This window comes from Pezoporus wallicus, unplaced genomic scaffold (assembly GCF_028554395.1).
Source record: "Pezoporus wallicus isolate ANWC-B61680 ecotype Strahan unplaced genomic scaffold, APGP_CSIRO_Pwel_v1 contig_6999, whole genome shotgun sequence".
Classification (NCBI taxonomy): Eukaryota; Metazoa; Chordata; class Aves; order Psittaciformes; family Psittacidae; genus Pezoporus; species Pezoporus wallicus.
The window spans coordinates 5,303,367-5,323,614 of NW_026640180.1; the positions used below are offsets into that span (position 1 = coordinate 5,303,367).

Here is a 20,248-nt window from a genome sequence, read left to right on the forward strand (position 1 = left end):
ACATGAAAGTAGATTCAGAAGCAACTACATTTGCTAAGGAACTAAGGACCTAATGAAAGAACTCAGCTACGAACCCAGGCCTGTATTTCTGCCACACCAACAATAAAGCTTTCAGTCACTTACCGGGAACACCCAGTATGTCAGCCTTTCACCAAGTATTTATTAGGGAGCCATTAATTACAATGTACCCAAGTGCTAGAGTATTTCATTTCCCTCTGCTCTGATACAATTATTGTTCTTGATAAACCAGAATTGTAGGTAATGCTCTGGCTTTATGCCGGACTGTATATTTGGTTTTGGTGATATAATCTGACTGCACTGGATGTTTTATAAGAAACATGCTGCTAAAAGGATAATTTGAAACTTTTTGATTTGTTTGGACAACTGAGAACTTGGCCGTTCCTATTGCAGCCTTCTCTGCACAAACACAGCGATTCTGAGGGAGAAGAAAATTATTTTGACACTGTAAAGCAGGCATTTCAGTTTTGTTTTGAAGATTTACTTGAGAAATTAGGTAGCATGCTATAGTCTGTGCTTACAGAATCACAGAATGGTTTGGTTTGGAAAGGACCTTAAGATCACCTAGTTCCACCTCCCTCTGCCATGGGCAGGGACACCTCACACTAGACCAGGCTGCTCAAAGCTCCATCCAACCTGGCCTTGAGCACTGCCAGGGATGGGGCAACCACAGCTTCTCTGGGCAACCTGTTTCAGTGCCTCACCACCCTCAGAGCAGAATTTCTTCCTTATATTTAACCTAAATCTCCACTGTTTAAGTTTGAACCCATTGCCCCTTGTCCTGTCACTACAGTCGCTAATGAAGAGTTCCTCTCTGGCATCCTTGTAGGCCTCCTTCAGATACTGGAAGGCTGCTATGAGGTCTCCACACAGCCTTCTCCAGGCTGAACGGCCCTAACTTTTATAGCCTGTCTTAATACAGGAGGTGCTCCAGCCCCTTGATCATCTTTGTGGCCCTCCTCTGGACTTGTTCCAACAAGTTCCATGCCCTTTCTACGCTGGGGACACCAGAACCACACACAGTACTCCAAGTGAGGTCTCATGAGAGCAGAGTAGAGGGGCAGGATCACCTCCTTCAACCTGCTGGTCACGCTCCTTTTGATGCAGCCGCGATGCAAGTAGTGATACTACTGTGGCATACAGCATTGCCAGCTTAAGTAAGAATTCAGCAAATCATACTTACAGCCTCATCAGCCCTTTTGTCACTACAACTGCACTCAAACTAAATCTTGGTGAAACATCTGCTTTAGAGCAGTACCTTTCTGAAGTGGTGGTATGTTCAGGTTTTCTTGTAAGTGATGATGATAATGCTAGCTTTACATGTTACACACACTATATCCAGGAAACAACACTTTTCTGTATATTATCGGCAAAGCAGGCAACTAACTACAAAACACATTGGAAAAGGAAGGGAAGTGGGTAGCGGGGACCAAATGAGCAAGTTGGGTTTCAGATCTTTCTTCTTCTCTGTACTGACTCAAGAAAGAAAAATCCATACACTTCATACCTCAGCACTGCCCTCCTAACACTGAAGGGTCAAGCTGTGCTCCTGATTTTATGCCACGGAGTCACAATGGACTTGTTTGCAAACACAATAAAACTTCATTGTTTCTCCCCTTCCCTATCTAGATATTGCGAACAATGTGTCCTTAACTACAGAGGGGCTACTAAACAATAAAAATGATCAGATCAACTGCTAGATACTAGTAAAGATTTAACAGGACAGACAGAATGAACCAGCTCATTTGTGCAGTGAACAGAACAGCTGCAATTACTGGCAAGAGGCTTTCCAAACAATTTTAATGCTTTACTTGCAAGAGTCTCCATTACCAGACAGCTTAGAGACCCGGCTTCTCTTTATTACCTATCTCCTAAGTTCAAGTATTGAGCCTTAAATCATCCTGCTGAAGCCACTACCCTAGATTTAGAATACTGTATCCTAATTTCTGATTTTCTTCTAGCCCTGCTATAGATGATCAGAGAGCTTTCCATTTTTATATTGCCTTTACTGGATGGAAAAAAAGAGATGCACGTGCTTAAACTCAGAAAGCAGCAGAAGAGAGAGGTCTTGACCTGTTTATCTCTTGTTCTGCTATCACAAATACTCTCTCCCAAGCCTTATACTTCTTCACATTTCAGGCACAGCTAACCTGATTCAGTTTTGTAAAGAAACAGAAAAAAAAAGTAACAAAGTCATGCAATATCTTGTGATAGACATAGCTGGCTCCTCTAACAGTTTGAACAGTAATCAGCAAAGTCTTTTCTTGAGAAAAGACTAGCCCTTTTTATGCTCCCAGGTGGGAAATACAGTCAAATAGCAATCAGATAAGAAAGTTCAGATTGAGAATCCATAAGTATATAGAGTTCCTCTATTGACATACAAACTTTACATATGTTTTTAGAACACAACCTTCAAGAACAGTGAACCCTCACAACCCAATCAATTGGCTGAGACAAGAAAACATGGGGAAAGACTTTGTGTTACTATGTCATATTATTTTTACCTAGACATAAATTTGAATGACCGGTGTCTGCTCATCCCCTTTTTCTTCCCAATGCCCAGACATGTACAAGTAGCACTAACGTATGCATGTTTGTAAGACTAATGGTTTGCCAAGGAGGATGTCAGAAAAATAGCTGGGTACACACTTCTTGGAAAGAAAAGGTCTCTGTTGATCACCAAGTTGTGTGACTACCTTGATTACCTTTAAAATAACATCATAGGTTGATGTACAACATAAGTAATTAAAAAGATGCAATTGGTTAATTTATAAGATTATTTTGATGTGCTTGTTATTGTAGCATAACAAAGCATTCATTTTTGTAAGAACCACTGAAAACTGAACTATAAGAGCTTTGATCTTAGTAACAGGCACAAGCACACCTCTACTTAGCAATTCCTGAAGTTTCATTGATGTCAGCAGAATTAGGAGCAAATCCAAAGTCTATGCAATATAGTTTGAAAATAACTTCGCTATCGACAATGCTATTTCTGCTATTGCTTATTCATCACACCTTTTTCACCCCTCTGGAATTCTTGCAAGATTTCCCAGAGACAACCTATCTTTACTACATTTTTTTAATACTGCCAGGATTACTTTCTGCTTCTTAGGAAGCACAGTATAATTGAATATAACCAATCACGACTATTTAATTTCTTCTTCTTTCTGTAAGTGAAATAGTTCAGTTTCTGTTCATAACATAGTTTTCAAGAAACTAAAAGCATGGAAGGTCTTCACTTCAGCTAAGCCAGTCCCCACGTTAGTAAATTTTAAAACTTCAAGCTATCTTTAGAAAGCAATTAAGCAGAAACATCTGCAGAACATATCCTCCATCTTGGTACATATTTTTGTTCTTTAATTCACTCACATTTCCAAGAAAAACAACAACAGATCCTACCAGCCTTTAACTATCATTAGTGTAGTACAGAACTTCTTTGAGATTCTTGAATACATATTGCAGAGAAAATATTATCCAAGTAACTAAGTCATGCTGAAAATTCAGTATCAGAAGTGCTGATCATTCTTAAAATTAGAACTAATGTTTTAAAAACAATGTTCAAGATTAAATTCTGATAACATGTGGTCTCAGATGTGTTGGGTGTTACATGGACCACTCAAGAGCATGCTTACCACTACCTTATGTCAACCTTGCTCTTGAGGGCACCTTGCATACCCTCAATTTCTTTTACTGAGTTGGGGATCTTGGCAAACTTCAGGAAAAAGGAACTTCCAGATAGTTCCTGGAAGGACAATGCTTAAGAGATGGGGAATACTTTAATTACCCTTTCTGCTGAGAGAGCTCTTGGCTTATTTTTGTTTTACCACTGTTTCAGTGACTTGAAGTGCTTTTTCTTCCTAGATCGCATAGCAGCACACATCACTTTTTTATTTTTTCCCTTTTACCAACTATAAGAAATTAAAAAATTCTGAAAGGTACAGCAGAGGATGGTACAAATATAACACATGCATTTTAGTACTCCCAACTGTGCTTACTCTTTCTTATCAGCTTTCCATATGCAATAACCAATATAGTTATTAATATGCATCTTGCTGTGCTGTGTGTAGCCAAATAATTAAATATAACACGTTGGCACAAGTAATCTGCAGCATGGTAAACAGTATTTGGACATGCATAATGCTCAGAAAACATCTTCTGTAGAGCTAGAAGCTGGCAGAAGTGGTACCTGTTGCCTTTTCTAACTGCTCTCTGCTGGCACCTCCTCTGACTTCGATACTTGCCAGAGACTCTAGCCACCTCTGCATTCTCTATGGCGGCCTACTGTTTTATTACTTTGTCATCAATTCTTCATTCAAACCAGGGTAGTTTTACATCAGGAAGCCACCTAACTCAAGCAGCAGTCACAGTTTCTTTGCATTACTCTCAAAAGTTAGAGCTGCTAAAGAGCTGAGGCAATCCTTGGACAAGGACTGGCTAAGCGTGTGAGATGTCCCACAGAGTAATTAGATTTGCACTACAACAATAGCGTGCATTTCCCCGACACCAACTTCCTATCAAACTTTCATGTCAGCATGGAAGCAGTTTATTAAAATAATTAGGTTAGCCAAACATATTGAGGTAGTGTTTCTTGGGTTTTGCAGTTCTTTTGCTCTTTACACACTGTGTTTTTCCGTAAGTCCAGCAAAGGTCTGGCTGTGCCAGGCTTGAAATGCAAGTGTAATTAAAGTCACAGTCTCACTGCAGTGATATTACAGTATATGGTCAAGACAGTGAGCACTGACCAGCATGTGTCTGTGTCATAACAGTTCAGCTTGTCACTTCACCCCTAAATATGCCCTGCTTTCAACATCCCTAATGATACACGTTTTATTTTTTACTTTGCAAATGGATTTGTCTTACTCCAAAATATTGCTGTACCAGACTGTCCTCTGATAGTAATATGTAAACCCCAGACTTGGATCCCATTGTACTAGAAGCTGGACAGAGCAAGGCCACTTGCTACCCCAAAAATCACATTTGAGTCATGGATGGTAGCTGCACTTGCAATATAAAAATGGGACAAACACGCAGAAACCCTAATATTAGCATACGCTTTCCTGAGTCATCCCATGCAGACTCCAGATTTTGGTCTCAGTGTTTAGAAGAATCAGCAGCAGTTGTGAGCAGGCACAGAGGGCTCTGGCTGATACGAAGGCGCATGATGAGATAACTGCCGCAGTACCCTGCCCCAGCTCTTTATCTTGCCTCCAAACAGCCTACTGCTATGCAGAGTGCTGAGCTGCTCATATGATAGCAACTTACTGCAGTTTACAAACAGCCCATGAAAATAAATCAGCACTAGTTTTGGTTTATTGTGTGTCGAATTTTAACTTCCAACAAGTCCTGTATGAGTCTACAACACCACAGGAACTCTTAGCATATGTCTTTTTTGTATTTCAGAGATACAATTCTAAGAAATACAAGCACCTGCAGCCATTCAGTTAAGATACATTCAGATGAGTAAGTTCAGAGAGAACCCCTGCTCCCAAGCATTATGCTAACAGTCTTTTGTCATGAAAGAATGCCAGCAACAACACAGTACCACTCCTTCATTTTCCAGTATTCAGCTTGGAATTGTAACATTACTGAAGTGTTTACAGATAACACACAGCACTGTGAAAACTTGCAGACAATGAGTGAATGCCTCAAGCGTTTGGCTTCACCCCTACCTAGGATACAAAATAAATGAGATAAGCTGATGTCCTGGTGAGATTTTCTACTTTTGCCATATATTTGACTTTTTTTGTTTGTTTAAATCACCCTCCCCAGATGGAAAGACTTAGTTTATCTGTTACATGTTTTCTGAACGTACAAGAAACTTTCTCAGAAAGAAAAGCCTGTGGACTACCATGGGCCTCTTAAATGAAAGCAAGGTCCCCACTGGAAGTTCCCTGTATCCAGTAAAATTCAGTCCAACATTTCTGGAGTTCCTTAAAAAGTACAAAGCTGTTCTATCAAATGCATAGTAATCGCATTCTGCTATTTACATTTGAAAACTCAACAATAGAAAATCCAGGAACCCCTCAATGTAAGCCTGCAGCCCTGCACTGGTTTAATAATTCTGGCCATTTTTGCTTGAATTATTCATCAAGGATCATGCATTAGCTCAACTGTCAATATCAAACTTTGCCATAGACAGAATACACAGTTGGTTTAAGTCAACATGACTAGTCATGGTGAAGCTATAAAAAGTTACAGTGCTCTAGAATAAATTCAGTTTTTGAAGCACACCTGAAGAGGGGAAGCATCTCATACTTTCTTCTTTAAGCAGCTCATTTGGGCTGAAGGAGTAAAATTGAATCCTCTTCATGATGTAGATATGGGGAGAGGATTAATGTATACTCTTCTGTTAAAGGTTACGAGGCTGTAACCTATTACAATACCTTCAAGTTAGACACAATGGAATCTGAGCATGGGATATTTGCTGTGTCAGTAACAGGGAAGCTGTGGTAGGTGCCTTATAGTACTACCTGAAAAACATATCACTTCTGTCCTAAGGGGTTCAGAGGAGGAGCAGCACACCACATTCCCAAGGAACAGCTCCAGCAGGTGAGGTTCAGAACTTGGCTCAGCAAAGCTCACCATGCACCAGCTCTCATTCACAGGTAAGGCTATGTTCTGAAATAGGCAGTAAATTTTCTTAATTTGCTTTCAATAGCCTTTAGAGAAACCAGCTAAGATCACAGTGCCATTAAGATGTGTATACTAGGATGTTTGTCGCTTCAAACCAAGTAATCTGTGTAGACCAAACAATGGAATGACTCAATGGTTTCTGCTGTTACTGCAAAACTGGAAGGCTTAAAGCACACTTTTTCTTACACATCTGAGAAAAAATAACTCCCGTGAGTACAGTAAGCTGCTGTACTGCCTCACACATGCCAACTGGTGGTCATTGAACAAAGGTTCCATTTCCAGCTGAGTCTCTGAAACCTTTGACCTTTGTTTTAAAAAATAAAATACTTCATGAAGAAACAATTAAACTGCTACAGAGTAATTACATGAGAGATCAGAAGAAGATACTTCTTATAAAGAATTTCTCCAATCACATTTAAAAAACCCCAAAGCAACAAAACCACCACCAATAACAAAACATACTTAATTTTGATTCTCAAACTGTGGCTTGGTTATCCTATTACCAAAATGTTGTAGAATGCTATGGTTGATGTAAGGATTTTCACATTAAATTAACCATGCATTTCCTGAAGTCCTCAATACATGCTTACTGAAATATTTCAGAAGCTTCAGAAAGTGGGTATAAGGAATATACTTGTCATTACTCACTGTCTAGTTATTAGATATTATATCTGAAAAAAATTGTGAACATCTTGGATATGTTTTTTCTAGCTTTGCTTTTTTTTCCTTCCTGAACACCACATTTGAATGCTCAGGGTTTTCTGCCTGCCCCACTTTTATTGCATCTTTCTATGATACCACACAAATGTCTTAAATTCACAAACACATTTTTCATGAAAGTAGAGCTCAACCAGTGTAACAGAGGTGTCTTGTAGTTTGCATCCATTTACAGAGTATGCCTAATGAAAACTACACAATGCAGAGGTATTAAAAGTTTGACTATTTGACTTCTGGAATGTTAAAATACGAGGTCATTAAATCGTATTTTATTTGTGAATTTTGGCAGGAACTACTGCACTCAAAGAACACTATAACAATCTAAAGAAGAACGTAAGCAATGTGGCATTGTCAGATAGAGGTCTTTGATGCAGTGCCTATGAGACTGCTACAGGAACAAGTCACACTGTCTTCCAACCGATCTCAGAAGCTTTCCATCACCGAAGATACCATTAAAAATAAGCAGCATTCAAATGGAGGATTTTCCAACAAAATGATACTTAATAGAGATTTAAGCTGTGGGACCTATTCTCTTCAACTTTCCACTCAGCAAAACGAAGTGCTATAATAAGGGCAAGACATCCCATCATAATTTTTTAGAAATGATGCAAAACATACTGAGTGACTTCTTTACAGCATGAAACACTAAAATCCAAACTCCTGAAATTATTTACCTTTCATTTGAAGTCATAAGAATTCAAAAAGCATTCCTAACTTCATTGTCTGCCACAAATCCTTTATTATTTAGTAGAGACATGTCCTGGGTTTAGTTTAAACCACGACAAGACCCAAGAGAACTTGAACGCTTAACAGACCATCAAAAGCTACAACAGGTTTGTAACGGGAACCTTTTGCTTCCCGAGAAAAGCATGTCAGTCTAGTTACTCCTCCACTCCTTGTCAGTGAAATAAGTATGTTTCAAGCACAAAATAGAAAGCTCTTAACTCTCTTCTGTGACTGGGTGTGGTTATTATCACCGCTGCTACAGATTGTTGTGAATTATCTTACTGTCCATTGAGACAAGGATACCACTGGTCTCTCCACATACTGGTGAAAACCAGTCCTCAATGAAGAGTTTACACAAATAAAAGAGGCACAACCATAGCATGGGAGAGGAATACCATCCCTATTTCAGATTAAATAATTGGACTGAAATAGATTAAGGGACAAATCTGCAATGAAATTCAAGTGTCTAATACTCATTAGTATGAGGAGCTGTGTATAAGCCCTTTTGCTGGCCTTGGCCTGCATACTTCAGGTCACTCAAACTGTTGCAAAGTAAGGAACTGAACCCATGCTACCCAAATCCTTCTGTAGCATGTTAACAACACGGAATCATCCTTGTGTTTGCATGTATAATCTCACCAACTATTTCACTGTCATGAAGGAACGACAGAGGACAAGGGTTGAATCCATTCCTGAAGCCCCCCCCAGATTCCCAACTAATAGTACATTTGTTAAGATTATAACTTCTTATCAAATCCAGAGCCATAAGATACTTCAGTATCATAGATGCCTCACCTACCAATGCTAGAATTGCTCATAGCTTGAATTTCTTCCATCTACCGTCAGTCACAAACCTACAACATGCGTTCCTAGACGATGGCAACAGCAGCCGCTGCCGTTGTCCTGTTGGCTTACCTTGGATTTCCAATTTCTATGTTCTGATTATGTGTAAGGCTGCCTTCATTTTGCAAAGAACACAGGTATACAAGTCATCATTGTCCAAACCCAGTGATAAATACAAGCCTAAATGACTAATTAGGACCATGTGAGTTTAATTTGATTGATCACTATTTTTAAGTCACTGAAGACTATAGGCTGAAAAGAAACTTTTAAAACATCTAAAGCTAGAACTCCTATAATTAATAGAAAACCAATCCATGCTGTCTACATATCGCCATCAAGTGGAGCTAAACATACTACTAGAGTAGCCTAAAACCTGAAAAAAAAAAAATTAACACCAACCCAAAAAACTCCAGGCTGTTAAACACATGTTTAATAGGCTTTGAAAAAAGTTAAGTTTGTTGTCACATTATCAGTGAAACATAGGCACAAGCACCTGTGTTGCTTCCAGAACAGAATGATACAAACACCACCACTGAACACATTTTCACAACATTGGCTGGTTAAAGAGGAGGGCCGGGGGGAATTAGATCATGTAGCTGGTCTGAATGGTTTTCAGTACCATCTTCTCCTTAAAGGTCATGAGAGTTTCCCAAAAGGCATGATATTTTCTGACTTCTTTAGACTAACTCCTTCAAAAACTGTCTGACATTCACTGGGAAAGAATAGGGCAGAGGGAGAAAAAAAAACTCTTTTCTACTAGCAGCAACCAGGCGCTTGACACAGTACATCTTTATATTCCCACTCTTTGTGGGTTTTATTTGCATGTTCTATCAGGACTCTACTGCTTCATCTCTTGCTTCAATTTGTTGCTTCTGCAGTGTCAGGAAGACCAAAGACAACTACTATAGATCTGACCACGATCTGTTTGCAGGAATTTTGGAACCCTCTTGTTTCTTGGAACACACCTCACTTCTGCTCAGCTGAAGCAACAGCATCCATCACTGTGGTGCCAGTAGGAACTCATTCCTCTTTACATCTGGTGTCTATTAAAGTGGTTCACTGTATAACATGGGGGAAAAAAACTGAGATTTTTTTAGGGTGTCAATCACAGAATTACAGAACCATAGAATCAGATAGGTTGGAAAAGACCTTTAAGATCATCAAGTCTAACCATTACCCCAGGACTGCTAAGTCCACCACTAAACCATGTCATTAAGGGCCTTGTCTACACAGTGTTTGAATGCTTCCAGGGATGGTGACTCTACCACGCCCCTGGGAAGCCTGTTCCAATAACTGATCACCTTCTCTGTGAAGAAATTTTGCCTAATATCCAGTCTAAACCTCCCCTGATGCAGCTTGAGGCCATTACCTCTTGTTCTACCACTTGTCACTTGGGAGAAGAGATCCTCTACCTCCTTGCTCTATCCTCCTTTCAGGTTTTGAAAAGTATCATTAGTATCTACAGGAAAAATCATCTATCCCATAATAAAGGCTAAGCAAATAGGAGCTGATTAAGATCTTCATAAAGGCATTTAAGGATTCTTACATGAATCCTAAATGTAATTTATTATAATTTTTTTTATAATATAAATATTATAAATTATACTGAAATGTTCTCTGGGTGGACACTTTAAACCAAATTATTACTACGCCTGTGTTTTCCCCCAAAGCTGGCATTTTCTCAGCCAGACTGTAGGTGGCAGTAGCTCTACACGTACTTTTTCTTCCCGGTTCCCTCTTGGAAACACTTTTGTTTAAAAAAAGAAAACAAAACAAAAAACAAAAGAACAACCTGTCTTGTGAAATAGATGATGGGAGGACAGTCAGAATCAAGAGAAGAAAGAAGCATTCCCTCTCTGGTTGTCAAAATTCTAAGATGCAAAATATTTTCATTTCCAAAAATTCCCCCTCCCCAGGAATTAGGTGAAGTTCTGGTCTAAGAAAGTAGAGCTAAGGCTCTTAAGGGCATGTTGGTGGGAGGGGAAGGACATGTGTTCTGTTTCTTCAGAACATAATTTAGGGTTGGATTTTCGACAGTTACAGAGGCTTATTCTGATGTCTACAAGCAGGACAGTTTTCCTTTTAAAGTATATCACTCTACTTTGGGGTTTTTTATTTGGCTTTTTCTTTTTTAACATTGTGGCAAGTGGCAAGAGGTAAAATAGGCATTAAAAAAAAAAATCAGTTAAAACTATAAAACTTAGTTTTATGGATTGTGATTCCTGGTGAAGACAGTGAGAAATCCAGATTAGTGGTAAAACCTGGAAAATATGTACTGGTGAAGACACTAGAAATAGCAGGGTTGATTCTCTGTTGAATTGCCCAGGTTTAGCCTGGTTGCCACAGGGTTGGAGCTAGTAAAACCAAACTAAATTTCAATGTAATCCTTTCTAAGTTACTTAATGAGTTCAATACTGTTAAGGTGCAATTTTTATCAGTAATTATATAAAGATTATTATGGTTGTGGTATCAGAGACAGACACAAGAATGTCAGCACTCAGGTAGGCTGTATATCCTTATTTCATGTACCAAAGCCTATACCTTATTCAAATACACCATTGAGTACCTTAAACTGCACAATACCATCTTTTATTCTTCCCCCTCCAAGTCACTGTTCACCAAATGATAATAAAGATCCATTTCAGATCATATAGCTGAAACCAGAGCAACTTACATGGAAGAGATATAAAGGAACAACTCCGTGGCCTCCATCTTCCTAAAGTAAAAGCTTAGGAGTCTCTCTGTATAAACTTACGAAAGAAACACAGTGGTACAATGCTGGCTACAGCCCAATTTGTAGCTAATGAATTACATCCTATAGTGTCCTGACCCCACAGCAAATGAAAGATCAAAATCTGTTAGCTTCTGGCATATTGGTTTCTGTGGCAAGGAAGACATTGTACAGGTTCTCAGCTGAAGCAATTGCAGGACCAGGATACTTAGGCATGGTGTCGCATACACTTGCTATAACCTCTCACTTTACATGGCTACTTCCTGATGAATTTCAAACTTCCCTTCTGATGTCATTTTCACAGCTGGATATTGAAGCTAGCTCTGCAAATCTGACTGGCACTGTATGCGGTATCAAGCACATTCCAGAAAATGATGTATGGAGGTTCTGCTTTCTGGTTTTTCACGTCACAGCCTAAATCTGACTGCAGAACCTCCCTGTGTCACTGTTACCCGTTTTACCACAAGAGTCAGTTCCTCTCTAGCATTTCTCAAAAGCCTGTCCATATAGCTGGAAACAAGACTCCCCGTCTTTGAACCCTGACAACTCATAATGTAGTCTTTTCCAGATTCCCAAAGTCAGTTATCTGTTGGCCCCAACAAGCAGATTATCACATCACTCTGCATCACATTGCTCCTGCTATCACCAAATAAATATCCTGTAAGGCTCACTTAGTTCAATTGCCCTACTCCTTTTCTAGGCTGAGGCTTTTCCCTGTCACAAGCTTCCTATGTTTCTTGTCAGTTCTTCACTTCTGGTGAATCCTGTTGAGACACAGACCAAAAAAAAAATAAACCCAAACCACTCACAGGGTAGAGATGATCTTTTCTAGGAGACAGGCTCACAATTTAGCATCCTCTCCACATAGCCTAGCCCTAAATCCCTCAGAAGCTTAAATACATTCCTTTACACAGAATCACAGAGTTCTTCAGAAACAGAAAGGCTTTGCAAAAGATTTCTCATTACACCACACCTCTCCTCGGAAAAAAAAATGCATTTACAGGTCTTGAGGAAAAACAAAAAAACCCAAACACAATAACAAAAAAAACCCAAACAGGCTCTTCAGGCTCCCTGTCATATGACTGATGTAGCCTCCTGTCAGGTGATGAGATCTCCATCAGGCAACTCGAGTGCCAATCTGCCTTTACTGGTATCCCCAAGCATGCTGTCTCTTCTCCATGGTAGTCTCTTTAATTTTTAGAAAGCTGTTATTTTAAGAGTAATTTCCTTAGCTCTATGGCCTTCTGTTCGTACTACATTTCTTTGGCCTTTAATTCTGCTGTGGGAAGCCTTTACACAGTGGCAAGCAGAGCAATGTACCCAGTTGTCTGTGTGGGCTTGTGTTTAATGCAGTGGATTAGATGGAAATCCACTGGGGCTTTTTTCTTGTTTGCTCTGTGTCAAGATTCTCTCCCTTCTTGTGCAGCCAAGACAGACACTGATAAATAGCAACTCCATTTACTCAGAATTTCCTCTGTATTTTTTTATCTCCAGTCTTCATTAAACAAGTTTAGATTGATGTAGGAAGTCTGACATGCTGCCCAGTTTTTTTTTTTAATCTATTCCAGCAAGTCTGGAGATTCCAGAGCTGCTGTTCACAGCTCAGAAGTACTTGCCTAACAAACATCCTACATGTGAATATTACCAAAGCTGGGAATTTTGGAGATTGTACAAATAGCCGAGTGTTTTTTAAGCTAGATGTTAAAAACAGAGTATGTCTTTCTTCTGTAGATTTCAGGGCAGGAATAAGTTTTGGGTGGTCTCCATTAATGAGATGTGACTTCACTGTATACACCACTCGGATTTTATTTCTGGTGTGTCTGTCCTTTAACACACCTTTCAAGTGTTTCCATGCAAGCCAAAGTGGAAAAGATTTAGAATTTGAAATCAGTGGAAGCCTTCCTTTGTAGAAATGGACTGTGAGAATTTGGCAAAGTAGTCAGTTGATTGCATATTTTCTAAAAAGTGTCTAGCTCAGGCCCTTATAGAAGTCTTGGCACAGCAGCACATACATGAATTAAAAGGCGCTAGAATGACTTTTTTCATGATGATATGGCTTTGATACATGCATGGAAAAGAGGTACTTTGCATAGCTATTAAGAGAACTTAATAACAAACATAATAAATCTCAATAGCCTTTTTTTTCTGTTAAGGAATGAGGTGACAAAACAGAAACACTTGTGGTTGGTCTTGGCCCCTCGGTAAAGAACTGTAACATGTTTGGGCATGTGCTGCATGCGATCAGGCTTCTCTACTGAGATCTCTGACCTGTTCTGTTAAAGACATGAATCACAGTCTGAGAAACGCTGCTGGAATTCTCAGAAAACCATGAGGCTCCTGTCAGTTTGAGACGACAGCATCCTCATTTGTGGTGCTACTTGATTATTTGATGACTTTACAGTATTTTATGAGAAGAAAGTAGTCATGCATATACTACACATTGGGGAAAATCCATCAATGACTTCAGAAATATTTTTTCTTCTAAACAATGGTGAGGATGAGGAGAATTCTTCAATTTCAGTAACATCAAAGACCTAATAAATGCCTGAGATGCAATGGTGCCTGACAGTTTCAAGTCATATTGGATGAAAGTTAGTGGGGGTGGACTTTTTATGTAGGTCATTGTGATAAAAGGTGCCAAGAGTTTTATAGCTCAGTAGTCCCATTTTCAGGTTTTCCTGCTTAGCATTTCTGTTTCAACTTGTGCTGTTCGTATGCAGATCATCTGCTAGAGTGGGAATCACTAACTCCATTTTCAGAAAGTCAGTATTTTTCTGCAAGACAGTATTTTTCAGCTACAGATGCTGCTGATGTGACGTTGTCACAAAAAATATTGATAAAGAGTGGAAAATGAGTCATACATACTTTGATTAAATCTGGCCTGCTCTCTTTCAGTTTCAAGTTTATCTAAGACTCTTTCAAGGTTTTAAAGCTGCTCTACTAAAGGCACAGCTTAGAGAAACTATTGGCACATCAGGAGACTGACTTTTAGTAGTTACCCAGTTTTAATGTGTCACACCACAGGTGTTTAATGAAACCAGAAAAATTCCACTACTGCATGTCGGTGAAGGACCAAAACAAAAGTGTTTTGCTATCCAAGTCAGCAAACCCAGGATGTGGAAACCTGTTTGCTTGACATGCTCCTTGTTTGTTTGCAAAGTGGAAAATAATTTAAGGGCTACATGCAATACTAAACAAGAATTGGTCACTGGCTATTACCTTTATTTTAGCTCTTACCACTCTTTATTCACCCTTTAACATAAATGGTCACAGTTTTTCTTCTCTGAAAGTTGTACTGGAAGTCAACAGAGAAGCCAGATTCTGTGACTTTTGCTCTAACCACATATTTGTCTTTATATTATGAATGGGGCTGACTATATTACTCACCTATTAATCTATTGATGAGAACCTCTTTCTAAGAGGAGATTATTTTCAGTTCATAACTTTAGCAAAATTTCTTTGCTTTGTATGAAAGTTCCCACTCCAAGGCATCTGTATCAAGCTGACTTGTTAGGTTGGGGCTGCTCTCTAGAGAAGAACAGCATGTTAAAGAGACTCCTCTCCATAGGTCCTCCATGAATTTCCTGACAAAAGCTGGAGGATTATAACAAACAGGTAACTGGTTGAAAAGACAGTATCATATCCTTAATCTAGTGAGCTGCAATGTCCCCTCTTCTGTGCCAGAATTCCTGTGTGATGCTAGTCACATCACTTAACCTAAAATTTTCACAGGTAGTAAGTGTTGCCAGTCTTCTAGGACTTGGACACCAAGTCTGATTGCAGAAATACTAATAACACTCACATGTGCAATTGAAGTCAACACCGGCAAATGTTTTGAGAACAGCAAGTACTATACCAGTGTGTCCAACTTTTCTAGTCAGGCAGGTCCTGTAGTACCATCCAATGACAGATGAGTTTCTTCTAATGGCACAACCATCTCCTCCAAGTATTCTCAAGCGATGGAGCAAGCCACAGTGGGCTCCAGGGCCCTATGCGTTGTTCAAGCTTGGGACACACTTATCCTGAGTGGTAAGTGTGGGTATATCCATCTACCTAATGATAAGAACTGTAGGGAAAATAAGATTCTCAGTGTTTCAGATTCATCCTAACATTGGCATTTTCGATCTTAACTTTTTTAGGCTTTTGTTCTGTATCCTTAGAATAAGAATAGCATTTTTGTCACGTGAACACCATACTAACCTGTCTAGATCACTGTCAGAACTACAACAGACTCAGCTGGATCTACTCAGAAGCATTCATAAAGTCACCATGACACCCTCCTTACCTTCTATGAGACCAGTATATAGCTTGCAAAGCTAAAGCTTGCTTCAAGAAAACACTTGTTTTTGCAGATGCTGTTCAGCTTACTATCTGCAACCACACAAACATGCTGTCAGAACACTTTCCAAGTCTGTAGAGAAGGCAGGGATCCTCCCTCAGCCACCAGCCCTACACCCAGCTAGGTCAACAAGAGTTTGCTGCTGATCTGAATACAAGCAGCACTGTGTTCTCACTATGCTAAGGGAGTGTCTTTGGGTGCAGCCAATTTTGGCAGCACAATGCTTAAAGCTGGGAAGAGCTGTTGTAAATACACCCAAGGGCTTAAACAGGAGTCGCATATTCTTATTTGGACGTCTAGGTAAACAGCAGCATTTGAAGATGTTGCAATTCCATTTCCCTACCCTCAGGTGTCAAAAGTCACGTGCACTTTCAGGTCAGGTCTCAGCAGTGCAGAGACCCCAAGCCTGTACATGTACCTAATGAGTTACAGCACTATATGGGGATCCTTAGCCTTAAGAGCAAGGCAGGCCTTGTAAGCATGACAGCATCCAAGACAACATGCTTGGGAATAGTAACAGAACTGCATAGTCATATTAGTTCTGGCTTCAGTGCTGGGATATTTATAGCTGAAAAACGTCTGCACTGTGCTCTTACATGGGGCAGAGAAAGAACATGACTGCCCTGTTACCACCCAGCCTCAGCTTCCAATCAGTAAATCAAGAGGGGAACTGAGAAAGAAACTAGGATAAGAACATCCTGCTTCCTCCACTACTATCACTCATTGCTTTTCTCGTGTAGAGCAACAAACAGACTGAGGTCCCTCTCTTTTTCCAAAACCCTGCTCTGTCACAGGTCTCTTTTCCTTGTCATGACATCCTCTCTTGCTTTTCAACAGCCTGTTGCATCTTATCACAATCTTAGACAGCACCTGTACTGTTTCTGATGTTACAGCTTTAAGTACAGAATACTTTCCTGGAAGTTTCTAGCCCTCACAGCTCTGCAGCAAAGGTTGAGAACACAAGCTTTCATGAAACCAAATCCATACAGACAATTTGCCTCTTGTAGTGCCCTCCAAATATTTTTTTATAATCTTGTATTTTTACACAGCATGATCCACTATGCTAGTGATATGTCTTAGGTCACCACTCACTGTTGTTAACCCCCATCATTACAAGCTCATAAATAGAGTCCCCTAAATCCACAGGATACGCGTAAAATAATTGCATCAATTTAAAAGTTACTTTTTGAACATTGATACTTCTGGGTTTTTTAAACATGAGTTTTAAGTTTTCATCAAAACCTGTGAGAAAATAGCCACCTATCCAGAGATTCCAGGAATTTTAAGAATATCATAAATGATGGTAAAGGCTTAGAACTTGCAACAGAAACAAGCTCAGGAAATCAGAACTTACTTCTACCAGCAGTTGAGCAGAAGACTTAAATGAATCACTGTGTGAGTTCAAACAGCAATGAGCATGCCACTTCATGCTTTCATAATCCATTTCTCATTATATATTTAGATGTTGAAAGTTCCGTGGCAGAGGAAATCTCTTTCCCATATATTTGTACATTTCTTAGCTGTCTGGAATCACTTTCCTCAACTGGGTCCTTAAGGAGCTGCTGTGGCATAAACCAGCAGATATATAAAACCAAGTTAGCTATATTTTGCTTTCTATAAACTGTTAATATTGGTCCTACTCAGTACACCTAACACAAAATGACCTCATAAATTGAGCTGAGCATATACTTAATGAAAGTGACTATGAACAAAACAAAGTGACAAGGACAACAAGAATGAAAGAGCTGCTCATTTGCTTGAGCTAACTGGGTGAAACATGGTCAGGGTGCTAAAATGGCAGCCATGTAATGGGAAGAATGTGCGTCTCTTGGGAAAAAAATGGGACCCTGAACTGGATTCTGGTGGTTATAATCAGATAAAAGTTGTAAATACATATCATTCAGATATGCAAAAGACCATGAAGAGAAACCAATCCATTCATATATGAAACACTGACCATAGTACAGTATTAAGCAAGTACCTGCTGTCACTGAACTCAAATAGCAAAACCCCACACCTCTGCCTCCAGTGGCTGGTCAAGGTGTTAGGTAGTTGAACATTAGAAGAATGAATGACTCATAGTCTGTACTAGGTCCAGATTTCAAAGAACTGACTGGTAGATTATTAGTTTTACTACCAGAAAGCAGAACTCTTATCTGTGACTACTTAATGTAGCAGTTTGCTTATGGCTCTACGGTACATGTCCTTCACATTGTAGCATTACACACCACTAATGGTCTTATAGATTCTGTAAATATGACCAGCTTAGATAGAGCAGTCCCTATCTTCTGCATGAAGCCGCTTCGAGGCTCAGGCAAACTATGCAGGGAACAACTTCTCTTCCTTGAAAGCAGCTCCCTCGCAGTAAGTTCACGCAATATATAAACCAAAATTTTCGGTGCAACTGAGAGGTTTGTTGTGAAATGCTCCTTGCTATCTGCCAGTATGAAAGAAAAAGGACAGAAGGAGGCCTGGCATTACACAGCCAAACTGAGCGGAGGCTAGGCTAACCATTCCAAAAATGATACACATAAAATTGCCTTCTCTGCTTGGTTCTGTCCATGTCTTTAAGTTAGTGACACCCTATACAATATCATAGCTGTAACAGTTAATGTTGAGCAGTCATATTTGAGAACAAATCAGATGATGTCAGAGCTAAAGTTGCTATCGTAATACCTAATGTGAGTGTTTATGCATGGATTTATTTTCTAAATTAATTGGCAGGCTTACTTCGTGGAAAAAGAGATAAAAGGAGACTCATAACTATCAGCTATTAATGCAAGAAAACTATAGGATGTTGGAAGAGAAAAAATAGAAAAGGGAATCTAATAAACTGCCTTCCATCCATTCAGATCTTCTCCCCACTTGGAATGTAGAGCTAAGCTAACCTGTTATTTACAGCTATCTAGGCACAAATGTCAGCTATCACACAGAAATGTAGGTTCACCCACACTCCTATTCAGATTAGTGCTTACCCTCAGTTATACGCTATTCAAGGTTTCATGATAACTTCTGGTTTGCTTTTGGGTTTTTGGTGTTTATTTGTTGTTTGGGTTTTTTTTTGCCTTTAGTCTTCCTTTTCTTGTTTACTTCTAGCTCTCTTCAGAGGTTCCCCTTTCTCTATTAATTATACACACCAGCCATGTTTACAACCTCATGGTTCTCTTACTTAAGTCCACTAAATTTATTCCCCCAAACATCTATTCACTACTGATATCTTCTCCTGCTTTAGCTCTGGCACTTTTACCCAATCCGCTAGAAATTTAGTGTTTTAGCGCAGTCACAGGTCTGAACCACTTTGGTAGTAATATGAGGTCTCATACCTGATTTGTGGTTCTGTAGGAAGCAAGTGAATGGTACATTTAGGATGTGATCTGTATAACCATAGGAGACGCCACCCTATTCTGAGAGTTGTAGGGCATTGCTGTGTCCATCTAAGCCCTGATGAGATAAAGAATGAAATGAGGCCAGACCACCACTCACCAGAAAACAGCAAAAAATGACAGAAAGTACTTCTCATGGATGCTGCAACATGGGGATTCAGCAGCATCATTGAACTCTAGACCCTGCTCTAGCTACAGTTCAAAAGCTACAGTTCTAGCTACAGTTCAAAGGTTGAATTTGCATATGTACTTTAAATACTTAGAGATCTTTTTATACGGTTTCTATTGTCTACTTCATTAGAGCTCAACACATTTTGTCTCAGAATGATGGCATCATCTTAAAAATACAGTTTTGTTTTTTTTAGAGCTCATTATTTTGTTATTTTCCTGGTGGATTCAAGTTACAGGAAATAATGGCAATGCAAACAGCAAATGTTGGCTAAACATTGATAACTTACATGAGGACTGGAGTGTGTGCAAGACAATCACTGGCTACTGAGGCAAATCAGTATTTACAGGCATGATAAAGAAATAAGGCATTAATTAGAAAGAGATTCCTATCCCTCAGAAAGGCACCTGTCCTCCCAGAGTAAACCTAGCTCATAACAGACACAGCTCTTAGGTTGCATTTACATATTAGAAAACTTACAACACACACAACCTACTAAGGTGAAACAACTTGGGTAAGTGCACAACTAGAAAGCCTTTCCTCTGATGCACCTTCCAGCTACCAGAGACTATAACGAGGCTGGAAACATTTCACATGGTCTACTCTAGCTCAACAACATCAGCATTTGTTCCTTCACATCCAGCTTTAATCACCCACTCTTTCTTTGTGAGCTGATGTTGTCCAGGTAC

At 39.5% G+C, this 20,248-nt stretch overlaps 1 protein-coding gene across 2 annotated transcripts in view; it reads right to left on the reverse strand.

Annotated features, from left to right (window-relative positions):
• SLC39A8 (solute carrier family 39 member 8) overlaps positions 1-20,248 on the reverse strand; it is a 60,382-nt gene that overhangs the window by 37,895 nt on the left and 2,239 nt on the right. Inside the window, exon 2 of one of the 2 annotated variants that reach the window (XM_057417978.1) lies at positions 17,362-17,566. In XM_057417978.1, the coding sequence (XP_057273961.1) occupies positions 17,362-17,451 (90 nt within the window). In that variant the 5' untranslated portion in view covers positions 17,452-17,566. Of the gene's footprint in view, positions 1-17,361; positions 17,570-20,248 lie in introns of both variants that reach the window. The other variant, XM_057417977.1, reaches the window with a different exon arrangement.